Here is a 22,798-nt window from a genome sequence, read left to right as displayed (position 1 = left end):
TTTCTTCATGTTTCTCATTGTCACAAATGCCTGCCAGTCACAGGTAAGCTTAAGAGTAGACTAAGGTGGCAGTCACCTCCAACAGTCCTGTGGGGACCTACTGCTGCCTTCCCCCTGGCAGCCTGGCTTCCTCCTCACCTCCTTCCTCCCTGCTGGGCCCAGGGTGCCCAGCAGCCTCTTCCCCAAAGGGCATGGGGTGTGTGCAAACTCACAAAGTGCAGTTCTCAGTGGACTCTGCGCTGCTCTCATCCATCTCCATGTTGGCTGAGAGGCTGGCAAAGCCATGGGGCAGCTCATCCCACTCGTCGAACCGGATGCCCGTGCCAAGGGAGTAGCGGCCCTCAGCGCACGGCTTACAGGACTGGTCCTTCATATCCAGAAACTCCCCGGCATTGCAAGAGAAGGCTGGAAAGCAGGGCAGGGACAAAGGAGGGGTGGTGAGGTCACTGTGGCCCCTGGAGGGGTGGATGGGCTGAGGATATTCTAAAGGGAGCAGCGCAGGGTTGGGATCCTGGAGTTTGGCTCACTTAAGGTCTAGGGACATGGCACATACTATGTGATACTATTTATATGCAATCCAGAAGAGGCAAAGTAATAGAGACAGAAAGTGGACTTATGGTTGTTTGGGGGTGGGGGAAGGAGAAGGGGCCTGAGGAGAGATTGTCCATGAGATGAGTTTTCTTTTCATGATTAAAATGTTCCAAAATTAGGCTGGGGATGGTTGTCACAAGTATTCTAAAAGCCACTGAAATTTACCCTGTAAGGGATCAATTTTATGGTGTGTGAATTGTATCTCATTAAAGATGTTATTTTAAAAATAAAAAAGATTTAGGGTTGGGCAGGCTCTGACTTGCTGCAGGACTTTGGGCTGATTCCTGATCATCTTGATTCCTCTGGAGAGACACCTCAGCCATTCTGAGCATGCTTCAGGGAGGAGGATGCCGGCCCCTGATGGTAATATGTGGTCCTTCAGCCTTGAATTTCCCCCTTCAGCCTCTGTCCTCTGTCTTTTCCTTTCTGGTTCTCCTGCTCCCCTGTTAATTAAGATTCTTGAGACCTGTTAACTCAGTCAGCAATTCCCTCCTGACTAGGCCCCTGTTTCATATTTTTGCTTATTCTGGAGTCAAGGATATCTTCCTAAAATGTTGTTTTTGTACTTTCTTCTCTCTCTCTCTCTTTTGTACTGGGGATTGAACCCAGGGGTGTTTGACCACTGAACTACATCCTCAGCCCTTTTTATTTATTTTGAGACAGGGTCTCACTAAGTTCCTGAGGCTGGCCTCAAACTTGGGGTCCTCCTGTCTCAGCCTTAGGAATTTGCTGAGATGAGAGGTGTGTGCCACTGTGCCTGGCCTGTTTTCTTTTTTAAAATCATCAGGTACTCTTCCTACACTGATTAAAGAATTAAGCTCTCTGCCTGGCACTCAGGATCTTCTCCTCCATTTTCCCCACAATCTATTGTTCCAGCCTGATCTCTCACTACAGACCTTTCTCTACCTCACCCTCTCTGTCACCACCTCTGTGTGGCCTCCACCCTGGGTCCCAGGCTCTACCTTGAGCATATTGCTGATTCCACCTCCAAACTTTTGCTTCAATGGTCCTCCCAGCTCTTCCTCATCACTAAGCATCCATAATCCCCATTCTTCCTCATACTGTATTAACTCATTGCATTTTTCTGCCAGCCACTGGGCTCTGGGCTGATGGGGGTTGGCTGGCTCAGTATTGGCACAGACATCGCAGGAGCTTCATGAAGGTTTGCCCAAACAATGACTGGATGAATGACTGTCTGCTGTGAGCTCCTGTAGGCAGGGACGTGCCTTATTCATCTTTGTGGTTCACACAACACTGGAATGTCGTAGGGCTTACACATAGTAGGAGCTCACTGAGGTAACCTGAGTTAACTGAAGATGGTTCACTTGTTTCTGTTAATTACACCACACTTTTGCTCAGATCTCAGCAATATCCCTTCATAAATTTAACAAGTTGTTTACCTGCTGAACCAGCCAATGAGCTAAACTGATTTTTTAATTTAAACACCCTCAGTCTCCTTTCCAACTCTTTGAATAATTCCTTAGTTCTAAAAATTTCTTAATTTTTATTGTTATTTCCTTTGTATTCCTAAAAGAACAGTTGAGGAGAAACAGCAACCAATTGTAGGGAAGTTGTCACTACAGAGGCAGGGCCAGGAGTTGCGGCAAGCCACTGCCTTCCTGATTACATAGTCAGATCCACAGTCAGGAAGAGTCTTTTTCCCAGAAGTGATGCCCAGTGCATTTTTAAGGTCTGTCTCTGCAGAAATTTATTGTCTCTGGCTTCCTTCAAGAATGAAAGCAATCAATGTTCCCTAAATGCCTGATTTGGGCTGGTGAGTATAGATTGAAGAGAAATGCACAGGCAAAAAGAAAATGAATGCTGACAAAAACCAAGTATCTGGGTGGCACATGGCTGGAATTGCTCATGCTGTGTCCACAGATGGTATTCTATTTATCTATCTATTTATTTATGATTCTGGGAATTGAACCCAGGGACACTCTACCACTGAGCTACATTTCCAGCCCTTTCTATATATTTTTTTAAATAGCTTTTTTTTTTTTTAGTTATAGATGGACACAATACCTTTAATTACCTATTTTTATTCACATATACTAGGCGAGTGCTGTACCACTGAGCCACAACCCAGCCCCCTTTCTATATTTTGTATAGGGTCTACCTAAGTTTCCCAGGCTAGTCTTGAACTTGAGATCCTCCTACCTCAGCCTCTCGAGGAGCTGGGACTGATTTTAAAAATAATAATAAAAGAAATTCAGAAGCCCAGTTTGCATCCATGAAATAACAGTTCTGTACCAATTTCAACAGTGTTAAGGACGGGGACTAACTAGGGGACAGATCTGATTCCTTAAGGCAATTGCACTATCAGGAGGAGCCTAGCTTGGATACAGGAGGCTTGGGACAAGAAGGTTACAGCCGAGCAGGAGGGAGGCCCTGAAACAGGAAGGTTGCTTACAGCACTCGGTGCCCTTGACGGGGTCAGGGAGACTGGTGCACAGGCCTGGGGTGTGCGGCACGGCGACCCTCCACCTGGAACCTGTGCTGTCACATGCGGTATACTCATAGTGGTACTCCGACTGCAGGGGAGAGAACATTGGGCAAAAGTGCATTAGCAATAATCAAACATTAACAATTTTCTGCCCAGCACGAGGGTTACTGACACTCACCATCACAGTAACAGCCTGGGAATTGCTGGCAGGAGCCAAGGCACTGTGGTGCCCAAATGATGACAAAGCTCCTAAGAGAACTACAATAATGTGGGATCATTTCTTTCCACCCGGTCATGATCTGGTCCTAAAAATACATTTTTTGTGTGTGTTTATTTGCACTCTCTTTGCTATTGTGTATAAAATATCCTGATGGAGCAGAGGAACAAGGTAACAGAACAGGCTAGAAACAGGTGGGTTTTTTTCTCATCCCAAACTGTAGAATTTATGGGCAAGGACATTCTAAATGCAAGGGCTGATCCAAAAAAAATTTACAAGGGATTGTTACACAAGCTGTATTTCTAGTTCCCTGTGTTTCTCTCTCCCCCCACCCCGGCCTAGAAAGACTATGAATTCCCACTTGCATAATGAAAATGTCATATTTGGCCCAGGCAGGTGATGTGCTTTCAGCATGTGAGCCTCTTCATGCTTAATTTCTCTGTGTAAGAGGAACTCCCTGTTCGGTTGCTTTACCTGAAGTAGAATTAACTCAATAGTAATAACAAAACAGTCAAACCAAGCATTGAAATAAATCAACGTGCCAAAGGCCATTAAACATTTCTAACTTTTTAAAAATCTTGCAAAGAAACAAACCATGGTCCACAGAATTAATGATGACTTTTGTTCAGATAAGTATTTTATAGTCTGCACTTACCTTACCCCAAACTATACTCACAGCCATACTTGGTTTTGTTTTATTTTTACATTTTTTTAGTTGTAGATAAGACACAATTTTTAATTTTTTTTTTAGTTATTGATAGACCTTTATTTTATTTATTTATACACAGTGCTGAGAATTGAACCCAGTGCCTCACATGTGCCAGGCAAGTATGCTACCACTGAGCCTCAGCCCCAGCCCTGGACATAATATCTTTATTCATTTATTTTTTTATGTGGCGCTGAGGATTGAACCCAGTGCCTCACACATGCAAGGCAGGCACTCTACCACTGAGCCCCAGCCCCAACCCCACACAGCCATACTTTGTACTACTGTACCCATGAGAAAAATAGAATGAATGACCTCTTTACACCCACATGAAAGCATGATTGTATAACATGTATAGATGTAAGAAATTGAGACAAAAAATGAGATGGTTTGGGCTGGGATTGTAGCTCAGTAGTAGAGCTCTCACCTAGCACGGGTGGGACCCAGGTTCGATCCTCAGCACCACATAAAAATAAAGGCATTGTGTTGTGTCCATCTACACCTAAAAAATAAATATTAAAAAAAGAGAGATGGTTTGAAGTTTGCTAATCTATTGTATCAGGTCCAAACAAAGAAAACTTTGCCTTTTGTAAAGCATAGGAATATTGCATTTCTTCTGTTCTACGATTAACATTTTTTTTTTCACATTTTACATCTATGAAATCAAAGTGTGTCTTATAATAGATACAGTAAGGAAGCACTGTCATATTTTAATGGATAGAGTCTTTCCTTTTTTTGATACATAAAAAATGGTTTGCCTCATAAGCAGTGGCATCTCAGATGTTTTGTTTCTCATTTTGTGTTGGCAGAACCTTAGGATGAGGAGAAAACAATTTCAGCCTCCATTTTTATTTTCCTGTCTTATAAATATTCACCAAATACATACTGTATGGCTAATATGTAGAATTCTGAGCTGTGTTCAGTGGCTTGGGACAACAACATATGAACTAATTGACCTTTGAGGTGAACTCAGGAGATTGGGGACCAGAGGAGGGGTACAGGAAGAACTGGGGCCTAACATTCAACCAGAACCTTTGGTTTTGAATTTATGTATGGATTTATGTATGTATGTATGTATTTTGGTACTGAGGATTGAACCCAGGTGCACTGTACCACTGAGCCACATCCCAAGCCCTTTACATTTTTCATTTCAAGATAGGTCTCGCTAAACTGTTGAGGCTGAACTTGAACTTGTGATCCTCTTGCCTCAAACTCCCAAATCTCTGGGATTACAGTGGTGTACCACCATACCTAGCTGGCTTTGGATTTAGATATTGCTGTAACAGAAGAAAGACAGGACATCAGGATGGGAATGCTTTGTACCTTTGGGCTCCCAACTCCTTTTTCCTCTTAATTTCAGTACGTTCCTCATCTCAGAGGATGTGAAGGTTAAAAGGGGGAACTAAACAGATATCGATTCCAGTTCTAACAATACTTTCAAAGGGTCTTGCTGCAAGAATGAGGAATAGGTAAAACTCACAGTATGTAAGTTGAATGGACAATTAAGTGAAGGCAGAAAGAATTTGGTGTTCTGTCCGAGAACATAATTGTCCTGGTTGTTTATAGTGCTTTTATAGTTCCCAAACACCATCCTATCTGATCTTCACACCTCCCAAAAGGCAAGCAGAACAGGGTTTGACTCCTTCGAGAAAAACAATTCTTGATGGGTGATTAGCTTGTCTAGCGTCACACAGCCTATAAGTCCCTGGGCTAGAACCCAGACCTCCCAACAGGAATCCTTCTCCACTTTCATAGGTCTGGTCAAACACAAACTCACACTGGGCCAAATTTAACAGTCATGTCTAAAACATTAAATATGACTCTGTTAGTTATCTGCCAGCAGCAAGGCTAGGCTGGCTTCTGAGACCTGAGAATTGGTGTTAGAATATCTAACCTGAACTAATAATTTTAGTTCACTCTAACTGCACTGAGTTAGGCCTTTGAAGGTGCATGGGCCAAGTTCATTCCTTTTCATTGGCTTTCATTTGGTGTCACTTGAGTGCCACTTGGGTGGGAGGTTTGCTGGGGAAATGATGGTTCTGAGACTTAGAAAATTTCCATTTCAATGTGTGCTAATTTTTTTATGCCACTTGGGGATGTGCACACCATCCAAGGTTTCTGGCTTGCTGCAGCTGTTTCAAATCTGAACTATGCTTTGAAATCGTACCGTTTAAAACAGAAACTTACATTCAATCAGGGAATAACTGGAAAGCTTCTGCAGTTATATTCAGTGTTCTATGAACAAATCAATTCCTTGACAGTACCTCAATTTACCCAGTGATTCACCTTTGAAAGAAAACAATCAGCATACTGCACAGATTCATGCAGGAGATACACAAACACATTCAGTGTGCATATATAGCACACAGTAACTTCTTCCCCACTGTGCACAAGTAGAATGACACATGTCCAAATCACAGTGTGAGACACAGCAGGCAGTGGGTGCTGCCTGTTCATCAGAGAAATAATAGAAGGATTTAGAAATGAAAGGTGGAAACCTTTAGTTAATCCATACTCCTCTAGCATCATCTAGCCACGTAAAACTCATGGGCACCTAATAAAGAGGAGGAAAAGATCCTGAAGTTGGAATCTGCTTTGCCTAATACTGTGCTATCTGTTGGTAACACTAATCTTACAGCTTTAGAAGAATTATTCAGACCCACAATATTTTTAGTCCTTCCTATCTAGGTATTAAATGGACCATGGAAAAATAAAACTGGTAAGTCATGGAATTCTGTCCTTCTTTCTACCACCCCAATTATTTCAAAATAACGTGTCTTAGTTTAAAAAAAATGATTATCAGAGTAATAGAGAAGAGAGTAGAGATTGACAGTAATCTATAAGAGTTAGATGCTAGAGAGGATTTGGTTGCCATCACTGTGGATGGATGAGGTTTAAACTAGTGAGCTGGTGACAAAGTCTTATGGTCCACAATAGAGGTGGTGGATGGCCATAAAGATTGGGGATGCCTTTTTGGTGTGTCCTAAGTAAACAGGAAAGTTAGAAGTGACCCCGCTACCCCATTACCATTACATGTGCTCAACTTCTCTAAGCCACAGTTGCCTCTTGGGAAAAAAGAAATTTACGAATACCTGCTCCATAGGCAGAATTGCTGTACACAGTTGTAAGGGCTATTCCCAAGGTTTCCTAGGTCAGGGCATAAGTCCATGTTGTGGTGTGCCTCACTGTGGGATTGCACCTGCCTAGACAGGGTTGTCTTTTTCTCCATGTGCACTAGATTAGCTGTAAGCATAATTAAGATGAGATAGGCCAAGCACTTAGCACAACAGGTTTTTTGATTTTCAAAACAACTCAATGAGGTAAATACTATTATTTTACTGTGTGTGTGTGTGTGTGTGTGTGTGTGTGTGTGTGTGTGTGTTGCTGGGCATTGAATCCAGGGCCTCACATGTACTAGGCAAGCACTCTACTCTGGGTTACACTCCAGCTCCTTATTTTACAATTTTATAGATAAGAAAGCTGAGACCTTGAGAAATGAAATCACTTACTCAAGGTCACATAGTCATGGGATTGCCAAGCCAGGATTGGACCCAGGTTATTGGACCCAAGTCATCAGGGTCTTTGTTCAAGCGTGCTGGTATTTGAAAACAGCCAGCATAGGCCTGTATTACTCTCACAGAGTGTGTCTGAGATTAAATTCTGGTTCTCAAACTGCTAGAAATATTACAAGGAAAGCCGAGCGTGTGTGTGTGTGTGTGTGTGTGTGTGTGTGTGTGTATTTTATTTATTTATTTATTTGTTTATTTTGGCAAACAAGGCCCAAGGGTTAAAGACTCAAGCCCAAAGCAATGGAATGGGAAGGCAAAAAATGAATTTTGAACCTTGTGCTAGGCGAGTGCTCAACCACTGAGACACAAACACAGCCCTGAGGATTGAATTTTATGTAGTAAGTAGCAGGGAGGAAAGTAACCCTGACCCAGAAATAGGTCATCTCCAATGATGTGATTTTGTTGTTGTTGTTGTTGTTTTGGTATGAGGGATTTAACCTCGGGGCTCTTAACTACTGAGGCACATGCCCAGCCCTTTTTTGTATTTTATTTAGAGACAGGGTCTCACTGAGTTGCTTAGTGCCTTGCTGTTGCTGAGGCTGGTTTGAACCCGCAATCCTCCTGCCTCAGCCTCCAAAGCCACTGGGATTACAGGCATGCGCCACTGTGCCCAGCTTTTCCAATATTTTAATGCCAGGTTCCCCATAAATGTGTATTGTGATCTGGGTAAGGGACTTCCTCAGATAACTACTTTTAAGATCTTGATTATTTCTCTGTACAGATGCTTTTTAATATTTTATTTTTTTTGCAGAGCTGGGGATGGAACCCAGGGCCCTGCATGTGCTAGGCAAGTGTTCTACCATTGAGCTACCACTCCAACCTTGCATGTGCCTCCTTAAAAACAAATTGAAAGGCTGGGGATGTAGCTCAGTGGTAGAGCATGAGATTGGAATGTACAAGACCCTGGGTTTGATCTCTACCATCATAAATAAATAAATAAATACAAAGTAAAGATTATATGGCATATAGTTTTTTATTCTGATTCTTTCTCATTTAATTTTAGGTTTAAAATTAAATGAGAGCTCAGAGAGGTGGTGCACACCTGTAATCCAAGTTAGTCAGGAGGCCAAGGCAGGAGGATTGCAAGTTCAAGGCCAGTTCGAGAATTTAGAAAGACCCTGTCTCAAAATAAAAAAATAAACAGGGCTGGGGATGTGGCTCAGTGGTAAAGCACCCCTAGGTTCAATCCCCAGTACCAACCAAACCAAACAAAAACCCACAATACATTTTCCCATGTCTTTAATGGTTGAGCCATAGTTTTTTCTTTCTTTTCTTTTTTTTTTTTTTAAACCATTCTCCTATTGATGAACACTCAGTTTTCCTTATTTTAAATTGTACTCTAGTGACACTCCCTCTGTGTCTGTGATTGTTTCCTTTGGACAGAATCCCAGAAATGGAATTACTGGGTTTTAAAGTATGAGTTTCTTTAAGACTCTTGGTCAGGAAGGGGGATTTATAAGAGAAAACAGACATCCCCAAGTCTTTAGGGATATAACTTTTTATTATGGTGAATTTCAAATATATATTTTTTTAAAAAACAAAATAGCATAATAAGCCCCACGGACACATCACCCAGCTTTAATATTTACTCATTTCTGTTCTTATTTCATCCACTTTACAGACTCCCCATTAATTCTCACTCACTCTCCTCCCTTGATATTATTTAAAATAATCATTATTTTAAATCAATATAATTTAATATTAAGTAGTTCTCATTTTTCTTCTCAGGTAAAGTTGAGATACATTGAAATGCACAAATCTTTTTTTTTTTTTTTTTGAAATGCACAAATCTTAACATACAATTTTAAGGAATGGAAATACTTTTTTTCACGTCAGGCAGGTAACATGCCACGTGGTAACAAGGTTCAGAGGGAAGCGCATCCCACACAACAGTGTGAGCACCCAGTCATCTTGCTCATGGCCCGAAAAGGATGGAAATGCTTTTAAAACATTAACAGGGCTCAGAGTAGCCACCCAGAGACTTGGCAGAGGAGGGGGTGACTCTGTTTCTACTATCCCCCAGGGAGAATCCAGAGCCAGACAGGTGTCACCCACTCTGAGTCTTCAAACCACAGAACCATGGCTGCATAAAGTCACAACCACCCAGAGAAGCAGGTCGATACTGGCTTAGGTTTATCTTGGCTGGGTGTTCAAGAAACAGGTTCTTAAATAAACCCAGGTTTTGACAAGAGCCAACTGTGACTAGAGGCCTGGGGAGCTGGGGCAGGCCACCTCCAACTCGTCTCCTATCCTCAGTCTCATCTCCCTTCTCTCACAGTCCCTTGCCAGAAGATCATTCTGGAAGAATATGGAGGTAGGGGCAAATGCCACTGAGCTGGGGACAGCGGGTCAATAGGTAGTAGCTGACTCAGTAGCAAGTGCCTCTTTGTTATTTTTGGCATCCTCCCCAGAGTCCCCCCACTGCCGGGGAGAGACTAGCCTTTGTTGCAAAGTAGGAACGAGATCCACTTGGCACTGGGAACATGAAAACTGCAGAGAAATGTCAGAGTATGAAACATCAGTCCCCCAGGTAAGACTTTCAAACAGTCCAAACAGTCCTATCAGAGTTTCCCAAACTCCTGTTCTTTGTTCTTTTTTGCATTAGTAGGTCCCAACTTGGGACTGGGTACACACTCTGAGGCACAGCGACCTGACCTGACTTGTCCATTGTGAAGGCAAGGGGCAGGAGGAAGACCTTTCCTATTGTTCTTCAGCTGGTCAGACCACAGCCCAGCCTGTGGGCAGCCAGCTTCCCGAAGTCTCCCTCCCTCCTCCTCACCCTCTGAGAACTGCTGGCCTAGAGCTATGTCCCCTGGGTCCTATGGCCTGACATACCAACTCCAGCCCTCTGAAGATGTTGACTGATGATCTGCCTGATCATCAGAACTGCCTGGAGGTCATGTTAAAAGCACACATTCCGTGGCTCTACCCTCAAAACTCTAATTCTCCTCTACATCTTCTTCCCTTACTCCCTCATTGAAACTCAGTTTCATATGGCTCAAGCTTATATTCCATTTGGAAGTAAATCCAATAGACAAACTTCTTATAAAACCAGATCCTTAACTTATGGTCCACAAACCACTTCCCCCATGCAACAGGATGCAGAGTTTTAGGCATGTACATATTTTTGGACAGGGGATCCATAGTTTTCATTATATTCTCTAAGAAGTCTGTTATCTCCCTCTTCCCTACACACACACACACACACACACACACACACAGCAAAATGTGCCATAATGGATTAGTAATTTTAAAATAGCCTAATATTTTACAAAATCAAGAGTGTTCACATTTTAACAAGGTAACTGAAATACTTGTTAAAGCAGTGATTTTCAAATTATGCTCCAAGGGTTTAGAAAGACTGCTGCCCAAAGAATAGGAATAGAGAGTTATCCTTTTAATGGAGTAACATTTTTTTTCAAATTTCTTTTACATATGTATGTATGTCAAAATATACTCTCCTGTCAGTATATCTAAAAAGAACAAATTTAAAAAATCAAATCTCTTTTACATGTTTATGTTTCTAAGTTAAAAAAATTTTTTGGAGGGGAGGGGAGGGGAAGGGGGGATAGGAAGGGCAGCAGAATAAAATAGACATTATTATTGAAAGGCCAAGGTTCGTCGTCGGAGATTAAAACACACACATAGATAGCAGTGACAAAGATGAAGCACTTTACTGCAAGCTGGTTCTAGCTTATATAAAAAGTGAGAGTCAGTTATCTTAAACCAGGAAGCTCCCGGGGCCAATCATAGTAAAGATCAGGTCATCACCTAAGGTGCACGCACACGTCGCCCCGCATAAGATTCATGGGGGGGCAAGAACTTTCCACAAGTACAGAAGACGGGAGGGCCAATTAGAAGGTTTTCAAAACAATTTGTTATCCGCCCACTGGCAACTTGCCTGCCGCCATGTTGCATTAGGGGCTCCTTATCTGAAAGGCCCGGGGAGTTCTAGCTACCCACTGGCAATTTGCCCACCGCCATGTTTGAAAGGCCTGGGGAGTTCTCAGGGAGACTCCCAACAATTATTGCTGTATGTATATACGTGACTGTATGACCAATGTGATTCTGCAACCTGTACAATCAGAAAAGTGAGAAATTTTACCCCATTTGATTCAAATGTATGATTGGTCAAGATCATTGTACTGTCGTCATGGGTAACTAATAAAAAAAATAAAAATAAATAAAAATAAATTTTTTTTTGGACCACACCAAAAGTTTCACACACCAAAAAAGTTAAGACACCAGAGTTTTGAATGAAGGAGATGCTAAAGGTGGAACTGCAGGCATTGAGACAGGGGCAAGGATGCCTTGTGGACTTTCCTTTAAGCAATCCACACAGGATCATTTCCTCTACCTACAAGTAAGACCTCCTCTCCTGCAAAACAGGAAACAGACCCAAGTGACCCAGCCCTGGATGACTCTCCTCTGTTTTCCACTTTGCCTAGCAATATGGTACCGGGAAAATTAGGGCTCCCAGACTTAAGGAGTCTACATTGACTCTTCTCTCAGCATATTCTATTCCAATTCCATTTTGACCAACACCCAGCAGACATGGCTCCCAGTCACCCTGTGGACACATCACACAAAGCAGATTTGGGGGCTGCACAGAGCTGGGATGAGTAGCACCACCACACTCTAGGCCAGGCCAGACCCTGTCCCTGATGTCTAACCTGTCTGTAACTTAAACTGCCTGTCCATTAAGGGCAGAGCATTGGCCTGGAGGCTCTAGGAAGGCACTGGGCAGTCTAGTGAGGGAGACAGCTCTGGTGTGATAACCACAGCCACCACGTAAGCAGCTTCGAACGCCCACAAGCCAGGCTCTGGGGTGGTACTATGTGCATCTCTTCCTTCAGCCCTCACAGGACCCCCTGAAGTCTTGCTGATACTATCCCCATTGCCTTGACCTCCCTGTACACACTGCAATCTGCTCTCCTTTGTCCCACTGAACTATGATCCCTCAAATCCAGAATGACTGTTCTCCCACAGCACTTTCCACCTTCAAACACACTTTATTACTTAGTTGTTTACCATATTTATGGTCTATTTCTGCCCCATCCCCATCCCAGATCTATATGAATACAGCACCACAGGTATCTGACACCGTAAGCTCTATATGAACACAGACCTTTGTTTTTATTCATGGATGTAACCCAAATGGCAGAACAGTGACTGACACCATTGCCGTGCATGAGTATTTGCTGAAAGACTGAATGGTGGAAGAGGACGTGGCCCTAGAGCAGCTCCGGAGCTATACAAGGTGCAGGGATTAGAGCCAAGAGTCTGGACCCTTTCTTGTCCTTCCACCAGCACTACATGATCATGGGTCAGTCATAGACCTCCCCTCTCCATAAATCAGAGATGCAATGCCCTATTAAAATGCTGAGACAGACCCCACCCACCCCCACAAGCAAGCAACACCAATCTCTCAGGATAATTAGGAAAGCTCTTTGTGAAGTGGTTTAAAACAGAACAAAACAAAACAAAACACCCAGCTACTGCTAAGAACCGCCTGAAGAGGAACCCAGGCATACTCTCCTGTTTCTGGGCGAGAGACCAGGATTGAAAGGAGCCCCACAGGCATTCCTGGCCTAACAGAGACAACCCTCTGCAGCAAGACCCTCCTCGATTTTCTGCTTGACGTTCCAGCCTGCCCTGATTCTCCCTCTTCTCTAATCTGTATCTTCTCATACATATGGAACAACATCTGTTCTTTTTCCATTTCTTCTCTCCCAGCAACTCCCCAAAGCTAATCTCTTCAAGACAAAGGCTGGTCACTGACATTTATGGCCTTCAGTAACTGCAGCTAGGCCATTGGGTGCAGAGGATTTTTCAGTATTGTAATATCCCTAGGATTGAAAAGGCTTTGTCACCAAGAAACGAAATGCCCCTTTATAAATTCCAATCCCTTCCTGATAGGTGGAAGTAGGGTACACACGTCTGTCCACAAGGCTGGGCTTTATGAGAGTGTATTTCAGAGATGTGCTTCTCTTGCTTTTTAATGAGATCAAAATGTTCCATTAAATTGTTTTCACCTGAGTTTTTAATCAGACCAGTCAGAATGAGGCCAACAAGGGCCTGACCAGTGCAGACCTCTCCAAGGACATAGTTTGCCTGGATGAGTCACTTGCTTAGGATGGAGAACATGAGCCTGGAGGATGGACTTCCACACTGTCAACCAGGGCAACAGAGGGGATTCTTTAACTTTGCTGGAGCAAATATTTCTGAGCAGCTGCAACACCACAATCTCCTAGAATATGGTTTCTCACACTGGAGTCCCTAGACCCTTGAGAGTTCCCATATGTGCTCTTAAGAGTCCTCAAGTTCTCTAAATTAAAAAGAAAAAAAAAAAAGATTTTATTTTTTGGAGCAGTCTTAAGAGCACCACAAAATTCAGCAGACAGTACAGAGAATTCCCATGTATCCCCTCCCCAACAAAGAGCCTCCCCAATATCAGCATTCCCCCAAGAGAGACACACTTGATGAACCTACACAGACGGATCATATCACCCAGTGTTCACTATTTACCACTCTTGGCACTGTGTACCCTGTGGATTTAGACAGATATATAATGACATGAACCCACCATTGTAGTATCCTACAGAGTAGTTTAGCTACCCTAAAAATCCTATGTGCTCCACCTATCCACTGGCAACCACTGATTCTTTTCCTGTCTCCATGGGTTTCCAGAATATCATACAGTTGGAAACACATAGTATATTGCCTTTTCAAACTGGCTTCTTTCACTTGGTATTATATATTCAAGTTTCCCCTCACATATTTTCATGGCTGGATAGCTCATTTTGAAATTTTAAAATTCTGTTATCATTGATGTTATTCTTTTTTTTTTTTTTTTGTACCGGGGATTGAACCCAGAAGTACTTAAACACTGAGCCACATTCCCAGCCCTTTATTTGTATTTTATTCAGACACAGGCTCTTGCTGAGTTGCTTAGGGCCTCCCTAAATTGCTGAGGCTGGCTTTGAACTCCTGATCCTGCTGCCTCAGCCTCCCAAGCTGCTGGGATTGTAAATGTGTACCACTGCATCCAGCTCACTGATGTTATTCATTTTTTTTTAAGTTCTAATCAGTTTTACATGACAGTAGAGAGCTCTTTGATTCACTGCACATAAATGGAGCAGAATTTTTCGCTTCTCTGGTTGTACATGAAGTAGAGTTACACCATTCATGCAATCATACATGTACCTAGGGTAAGGATGTCCATCACATTCCACCATCTTTCCTACCCCTGCCCCCCCTTCAGCTCATCCAAAGTTCCTCCACTCATCCCATCCCCCAGCCATTATGGGTTATCGTCTACTTACTAGAGAAAACATTCAGCCCCTGTTTTTTGAGGATTGGCTTATTTCACTTAGCATGATGTTCTCCAACCCCATCACTTACCTGAAAATGCCATAATTTTATTCTCTTTTAATGCTGAGTAATATTACATTGTGTATATGTATCACAGTATATGTATCCATTCATTATTGATGTTATTTTTTTAAAGAGACAATGAGAGAGAGAGAGAGAGAGAGAGAGAGAGAGAGAGAAATTTTTAATGTTTATTTTTTAGTTTTCGGTAGACACAACATCTTTGTATGTGGGGCTGAGGATTGAACCCGGGCCACAAGCATGCCAGGTGAGTGCGCTACCGCTTGAGCCACATCCCCAGCCCAATGATGTTATTCTTAAAAATTAATGAAACACTGGGTGTGTAACTCAGTGGTAGAGTGCCTGGGTTCCATCCCGAGGACTTAAAAAAATTGATTTGGATATATCTGAGTAATCTGGATGACTACCTTCCCTCAAGAACAGCTGTGGGATTCCAGGCCTTTGTGCTGACGTCTGCTGTCTCACCTACTTTCACATTCCTCCCGTAGGAGAGTGGAGTCCACTCTTACACTCTTGATTCTGGGCAAGACTGTGACAAAGACCAATTGGTACAATATAGTGGAAATGACACTATGTGACTTCCAAGTCTAGATCGTAAAGAGTCACTTGGCTTCCACACAGAAATGCATCTAAACATGGATTCATTTTCTGTCTGACCTGAGGTGCTTAATTTTTGAATCTAATGATTAATGTTTTTAATTAATTCTGAAATTTTCTTAAACAGTCTCTCTCTGAATATTGTTTATCCTGCTATTGTTATATATTCTCTCTCTCTCTCTCTCTCTATCTATCTATCTATCTCCTTAGATGTAAGTTGGACCATTTAATTCTATTTTCTAGGTCTCCTAAATTCTTTACTTTTTAAATTTTTCTTTTTAGTTGTCAATGGACTATTTATTTATTTATATGCAGTGCTGAGGATCAAACCCAGGGCCTCACACATGCCAGACAAGTGCTCTACCACTAAGCCACAACCCCAGGCCCTCTTAAATTCTTATTTTCTATCTCTGCACAGCATTCTGAGTAATTTTGTATTTTTTCACTTCATAATTATCTCTTCATCTCTGTCAGATCTGCAAATTTAACTTCAGTATTGAGTTTTAAATTTCAGTGAATATCATCTTAGTCCATTTTGCTGCTACAACACAATACCTGAGATGAGGTAAGTTGTAAAGAAAACAGAAATTTATTTTCTCTCAGATGTGGAAGCTGATAAGTCCAAGATCAAGATACCAGCATTTGGTGTGTGGTAGAGCTTTCTCATTGTCCTGAACTTTGCAGAAGAGAGAAGAGCAAGAAAGGGACCAACTACTTTCATCACTCCCCTTCCTAATCTATTCAGGAGGGAGGAGCTCTCATGACCCAATCACCCCTTAAAGGCCCTACTTCTTTTTTTTTTTTAATTTAATTTTTTTTTGGTTGTTCACAACATTACAAAGCTCTTGACATATCATATTTCATACATTAGATTGAAGTGGGTTATGAACTCCCAATTTTACCCCAAATGCAGATTGCAGAATCACATCGGTTACACATCCACAATTTTACATAATGCCCAATTAGTAATTGTAGTATTCTGCTTCCTTTCCTATCCTCTACTATCCTCCCTCCCCTCCCCTCCCATCTTCTCTCTCTACCCCATCTACTGTAATTCATTTCTCTCCTTGTTTATTTTCCCAAGGCCCTACTTCTTAATACCATCTCATTGGCAATAACTGGATTTTGGAGGGAGTGCATTCAAACCATAGCAAATATATATGTTTTCTTTCCAGAAATTGATTCTTAAAGCAAGCAGTATCCATAAAAGACAAAGTACCCATAAAAATACTAAATTACAGATATTCCCTGACTTCATGATGATTTGACTTATGATATTTCAGCTCCACAACAGTGTGAAAGGAAGACGCACTCAGTAGAAACTGCACTTCAAATTTTGAATTTTTATCTTTTCCTGGATTAGAAATATGGATAAAATAGCCTCTTCTATGCTAGGTGGTGCAGTAATCATGGTTCCTGGTCAGCCACTATCACAGGGGAATACCTGATGGTCTACAGTGGCTGTGTCACTATGACGGGAGGTTAGGCATATTAAATGCATTTTTAACTTTCAATATATTCAACTTATTAAGGGTTTATTGGGACATAACCATGTTGCAAATCAAGGAGCAACTGTATACTAACAGGAAACTTCTCCACAATGCAACGGTATTCAGAAGACCATGGAAAATACATCCAAAGTATATAGAGAAAGACCAATCCTAGAAATCTATTTCCAAGAAAATTATTCAAGAGTGAATGCAAAAAAGTCAAAGTTTGTGCTTTAGCATCTTCAATCTACCCACCATTTCTCAAAACATTACCTTAGGTAATTCATCTTCCCTCCCCAAAATATTGGCTCCCAATAATGCTGAAGATTATATTCCAGGCCAGGTGCAATGGTGCACACCTGTAATCCTAGTGACTCTGCAGACTGAAGTGGGAGGATTGCAAATTCAAAGCCAACCTTAGCAACTTAGTGCGGCCCTAAGCAACTTAGCAAGACCTTGTCTCAAAATAAAAAATGAAAAAGGCTGTGATAGAGTGCCTCTGGGTTCAAACTCCAGTACCAAAAAAAAAAAAAAAGTTACATTCCAATTTTACAGACAACTGAACCTCACTTTACCTTTTTAAAAAATTGAGACATAGGGCTGGGGCTGTAGCTCAGCGGCAGAGCACTTGCCTAGCATGTGCGAGGCACTGGATTCGATCCTCAGCACTACATAAAAATAAACAAATAAAATAAAGGCATTCTGTCCATCTACAACTACAAATTTTTTTAAAAAAAATTGATACATAAATCACAAACTCCAAAATTCACCCTCTTAAGTTATATAATTTAGTGAATTTTAGTATAATCACAAAATTGTAAAACATTATCATTATCTGATTCCAAAATATTTTTATCCCTCTCCCCTACAAAATGAAGCACCATTAGCAGTTCCTCCCATTTTACCTTCCCCACAGCCCTTAGCAACCACAAATCTTTTCTGTCTTGATGGATTTACATATTGTAGACACTCATATAAATGGAATCCTATAATATGTGGTCTTTTGCATCTGGCTTCTTTTACTCAGTGTAATGTTTCCAAGAGTCATTCATATCATAGCACGTATCAATACTATTTTTTTCTTTTTTAAAAAAATTTGTTCTCATTAGTTATTCATGACAGCAGAATGCATTTTTGATTCATTGTGCATAAATGGAGCACAACTCTTCATTTCTCTGGCTGTACAAGATGTAGAGTTGCACCATATGTTCAGTCATACATGTACCTAGGGTAATGATGTCCAACTCATTCCACCATCTTTCCATGTCCCCTCGCCTTCTCTCCCTCCCCTTTGCCTCTTCAAAATTTATTGATACTTAATTCCTTTTCACAGCTAAGTAACATCACATTGTATAAGTATACCACCTTTTACTTAACCATCCTTCAGTTAATGGACATTTGGATTATTTCTACTTTTTGGCTATTACGAATAATTCTGCTATGAATAATCATGCACAAATGTTTGTGTGAACACATTCTTTCAGTTCTCCTGAGAATATACCTAGAGAGCATTGCTGGGTCATACGGTGGTTCTGGGTTTGACCTTCTGAGGAACTGGGGGCACTGTTTTCCTTAGCTGCAGCACCGTTTTATATTTCCATCTGTAACATATGGAGGTTCCGATTTCTCTGCATCCTCACCAAAGCTTCTTATCTGTCTTTATAGCCACACTCACAGTTTACTTTGTCTTTTAAACATATCCTCCATGACTCCCTCAGGACTGCAGCTGTGGGCTGGAGTCCACTTGTATGCACTCTCAAGGGTGGATGTGCTCATCTTTTCCAAACTCCACGCTCAGTGACATGAGAACTTGAAATGGACTATGATGGGAATATTTACCCCTTGAAAATGAGCAAACACAATAAAGCAGGGCTTCCCTTCACCTCACCAGGGAGCCAGCTGTTAAATATCTACCAGCACTCTACAGCAGGATCCATTTACTCCTAACTCCAAAGTTCTCTTGGATTTGCTGTTTTCTTCAGCTTCTACCTGTGCATCTTCTAGTTCAGTTAGACTTTCACAAAGTTCCATTCAACTCTCTTACACGCAGCTACGTCACAGTTTCAATTGTGGGGACTCAGGATCCCCAGTTTATATCATGAGCTCAGCCCTTAATCTTGAGCTCCAAGTCCTTTCCTCTAACTGCTTATGGAGTACCTCAAACTAAACAGTTGAAATATAGTTTTCCAGTGCTGGACACAGTAGTACTTGGGAGGTTAAAATAGGAAGATTGTAAATTTGAATGCCAGTCTCAAAATAAAAATTTTGATTTAGCTGGGGATTTAGCTCACTGGTAGAGCACTTGCCTAGTGTGTATGAGGCCCTAGTTCAATCCCTAGTACTTTTTAAAAAAAAGGATATCACACACACATGTAAAATATATTTCTCTGGCTGAGAATGTAGTTCAGCAGAGTAGAGTATTGCCTAGCATGTACAGGCCCTGGGTTCCAGCATCACAAACAAACAAACAAAAATTAATTAAATTTAAAAATATTTCTCGGGCTGGGGTTGTGGCTCAGAGGTAGAGTGCTTGACTAGCATGTGTGAGGCCCTGGGTTTGATCCTCAGCACCACATAAAAATAAATAAAATAGAGATAATATTGGGTCCAACTAAAAAAATAAATATTAAAAAAAAATATATTTCTCAATTGCTTTTGCCACTGGTGTTCCATATCTAAAGAAATGGTAATATGGGGCTGGGGATGTGGCTCAAAGCGGTAGCGCGCTCGCCTGGCATGTGTGCGGCCCCGGGTTCGATCCTCAGCACCACATACAAACAAAAATGTTGTGTCCACCGAAAACTAAAATAAATAAATAAATAAATATTTAAAAAAAAAAAAAAAAGAAATGGTAATATTATTCACTTGGAAGTGGTGATACAGGTTCTTCAGGGTCTTTCAATAACACTTTCAATAATTTGCATCTGAATGATAATAAGTAATGTTTATATTTTTATAAATGTATATTTACTTGATGTTTTATAAGACATAAAATGCATTTGAACTGTGTAAGTATTTAGTTTCACTTATTTCTTTATAGCTTTTCAAAAATTCTAAACATAGGGCTGAGGATGTGGCCCAAGCAGTAGCACGCTCGCCTGGCATGCATGCAGCCCGAGTTCGATCCTCAGCACCACATACCAACAAAGATGTGGTGTCTGACGAAAACTAAAAAAGAAATATTAAAAAATTCTCTCTCTCTCTCTCCCTCTCTCTTAAAAAAAAAAAGAAGAAGTGTATTTCTCCTTAAAAAAAAATTCTAAACATGTGAAAATAAATAAATTACTAGTCATGGCAATTTCCTTCCGCTCTGACAGTGAAACCTTTTGTTCGTCACCTGCTCAAGCCAGGAGCCACATCTTTGTCGCCTCTCCTGTTGGCCCCATGTATAATCACCAAGACCTATTTTCTACCTCTAAAATCTTTCTCAGATCAGTCCACCTCCTTCCAATCCACCCTCTGGGCTGCAGCCAGAGAGATGGCCTGAAGTGAAAATCAGGTCGTCACAGCCCGACAGTCTCCCTCAACCCCTGCAAGGTTGACAAGGCCTTCATTTCTTCCTCCACATTTACTTCTCCAATCTTTTTCTTTATTCCAACCCTATGCCCATACATAACAGTTTGTGATGTTCCCATGTCACCTCAGAGCAGTTCAACTAAAAAGATTTACTATGTAGATAGTGAGGGGACACAAATATGATCCTGACTATCCCAGCATATATGGGGCCAATATGTACAGCTGTGAGGATTGTGCACTGCACAACCCCTGGGAGTGAATTTATAAGACACTAACTATCCTATAAGATAAATACAAAATAAAAATGTTATAATATGCATAACACAACATGCTTTTTCTTTTCAGTGCTGGGGATTAAACATAGGGCCTTCTGCACACTGGGGCAGGTGCTCTTCCACTGAGCTACTACAACCCCAGCCCATGCTTTTAGAATTTTAAAAGGTGATTACCTCAATGTCTCCTAGTGTCCTTGTCATCTGTAATCCATATCTACAACCTTCCTTCATCTGGCTTAAAACCCAACAATTCTCACCCCAACATGAATAGAGTCAGGTATAACATAATATTTCAATCCATGATGGACCACATGTGATAGTGGTCCCCCCTCCTCAAGGTTATAAAACAGCTGAAACATTCTTATTGCCTGGTGACATCATAGCCATCAAACTCTGGTTTCATTCTACCAGAGAGGGGTACCATTATCTCCTCTTCCATGTACCCCCAGTGTCAATAGGGTGCCTCAGGAGTGTGTGTAGGGATACTTACTTTACACTCTGTACCCTTTATACTTTTTTTATTAGATCTTAGTAAATGTTCTATTTCTTAACTTTTCTAGGTTTTTCCACTGTTAGTTTAAAAAGGTCTACTTTTTTAAACTAACAGTGGAATACCTTTTTAATTTTTTTTTTAGTTGTGGATGGACATAGTACCTTTATTTTATTTATTTATTTATTTATTGTTATGTGGTTCTGAGAATGGGACCCAGTGTCTCACACAGACTACGCAAGTGCTCCCCCACTACACCCCAACCCTCTTATACTTTTTGAATTGACTTCCATGTGGATGAATTACCTGTCCCCCAACTTTTTTAAGTCAAGTATTAAAAATCTTAATGTATCTCTCATGGAGATTTTAAAAATTAACTTCTTATTCTTGTTTTTTGTGTGTGTGTGTGTGTGCTGGGGATGGAACCCAGGGTGCTTTACCAACTGAGTTACACCAAGCTCCTTTTTGTCTTTTATTTTGAAACAGGATCATGCTAAACTGCTGAGGCTCACCTTGAACTTGGAATCCTCCTGCCTCAGACTGGGATTATAGTTGTGCACCACACACAGTGCCTGGCTAGAAAGAAGATTCTTTGGCAGGATTTTCAGAGCTGGGAATATGGGAAGGAGGCTGAAACAGCATTGTACCATCCTGGTCAGGAGCTGATACTGAGCTGATATTGCCCTGTGTTTCTCAGATGACTGACCTGTGGGGGTAATGTTCTTTAAAGGGAAAACTGGAAAATCAGAAAGTCCTAACCTGCTGGTGAAGAGAGGGTGTATCATAACTAAAGAAAAGGGGACAATAAAACACCAGGTCTCTGAATTTCCCCTTTTTGTGCCCTAAAACCTAGGAACAATAAGAGCAATCCCAGGCTGAAGGTCTAGATACATGTTATCTTAAAGGAGAATGGCTTTCTCTTATGCTTAGAGGAACCAGAGCAAGTTAATGCAATCTGTAGACAGCTACTTTCTTAGGTGTACACCAGGACAGATGCTCCTTGGGACAAGAAAACAAAGCAAGCTAATGCTGATGATGTCACTGCTTCTTCAGTCTTAATATAAGACTTAAAACCCCACTGTGAGTGGAGACAAGTGCAGAACTGAGGGCACTGTGGAGAGGACACATGTCACTCACCTAACCTGCCACTTCTGGACAAAACACCATGCAGGACTATCTGTCAGTCTGTCACCACTGAACTCTTCCGGAGCAGTAGCTGAACTCTTATAAGGTTTCCCCCATAAACTATAAACCTCCCATGCTGCCTCTGGGCACTTTCTTTTCTTTTTTTTTTATTTTTTAATATTTATTTTTTAGTTTTCGGCAGACACAACATCTTTGTTGGTATGTGATGCTGAGGATCGAACCCGGGCCGCATGTATGCCAGGCGAGCGCGCTACCGCTTGAGCCACATCCCCAGCCCATCTTTTTTTTTTTTTTTTTTTTTTTAATGGTACCAGGGATTGAACTCAGGGGCACTTGACCATTGAACCACATCCCCACCCC

At 41.5% G+C, this 22,798-nt stretch overlaps 1 protein-coding gene and 1 non-coding gene across 4 annotated transcripts in view; both read right to left on the bottom strand.

Moving 5' to 3' along the window:
* Positions 1 to 22,798, bottom strand: part of Elapor1 (endosome-lysosome associated apoptosis and autophagy regulator 1) — a 90,302-nt gene that overhangs the window by 39,640 nt on the left and 27,864 nt on the right. For all 3 annotated transcript variants that reach the window (XM_040287443.2, XM_013364156.4, XM_013364158.4), the window contains exons 2-3: positions 3,005 to 3,125; positions 213 to 405 (exon numbers count right to left, since the gene is read on the bottom strand). In XM_040287443.2, the coding sequence (XP_040143377.2) occupies positions 213 to 405; positions 3,005 to 3,125 (314 nt within the window). The remainder of the gene's footprint in view (positions 1 to 212; positions 406 to 3,004; positions 3,126 to 22,798) is intronic.
* LOC120891102 (small nucleolar RNA U13) lies at positions 9,360 to 9,462 on the bottom strand. Its single transcript, XR_005735526.2, has one exon. It is a non-coding gene; the product is annotated as a small nucleolar RNA U13 (small nucleolar RNA).

Source organism: Ictidomys tridecemlineatus, chromosome 11 (genome assembly GCF_052094955.1).
Source record: "Ictidomys tridecemlineatus isolate mIctTri1 chromosome 11, mIctTri1.hap1, whole genome shotgun sequence".
NCBI lineage: Eukaryota > Metazoa > Chordata > Mammalia > Rodentia > Sciuridae > Ictidomys > Ictidomys tridecemlineatus.
This window is presented reverse-complemented; position numbering and strand designations above follow the sequence as displayed.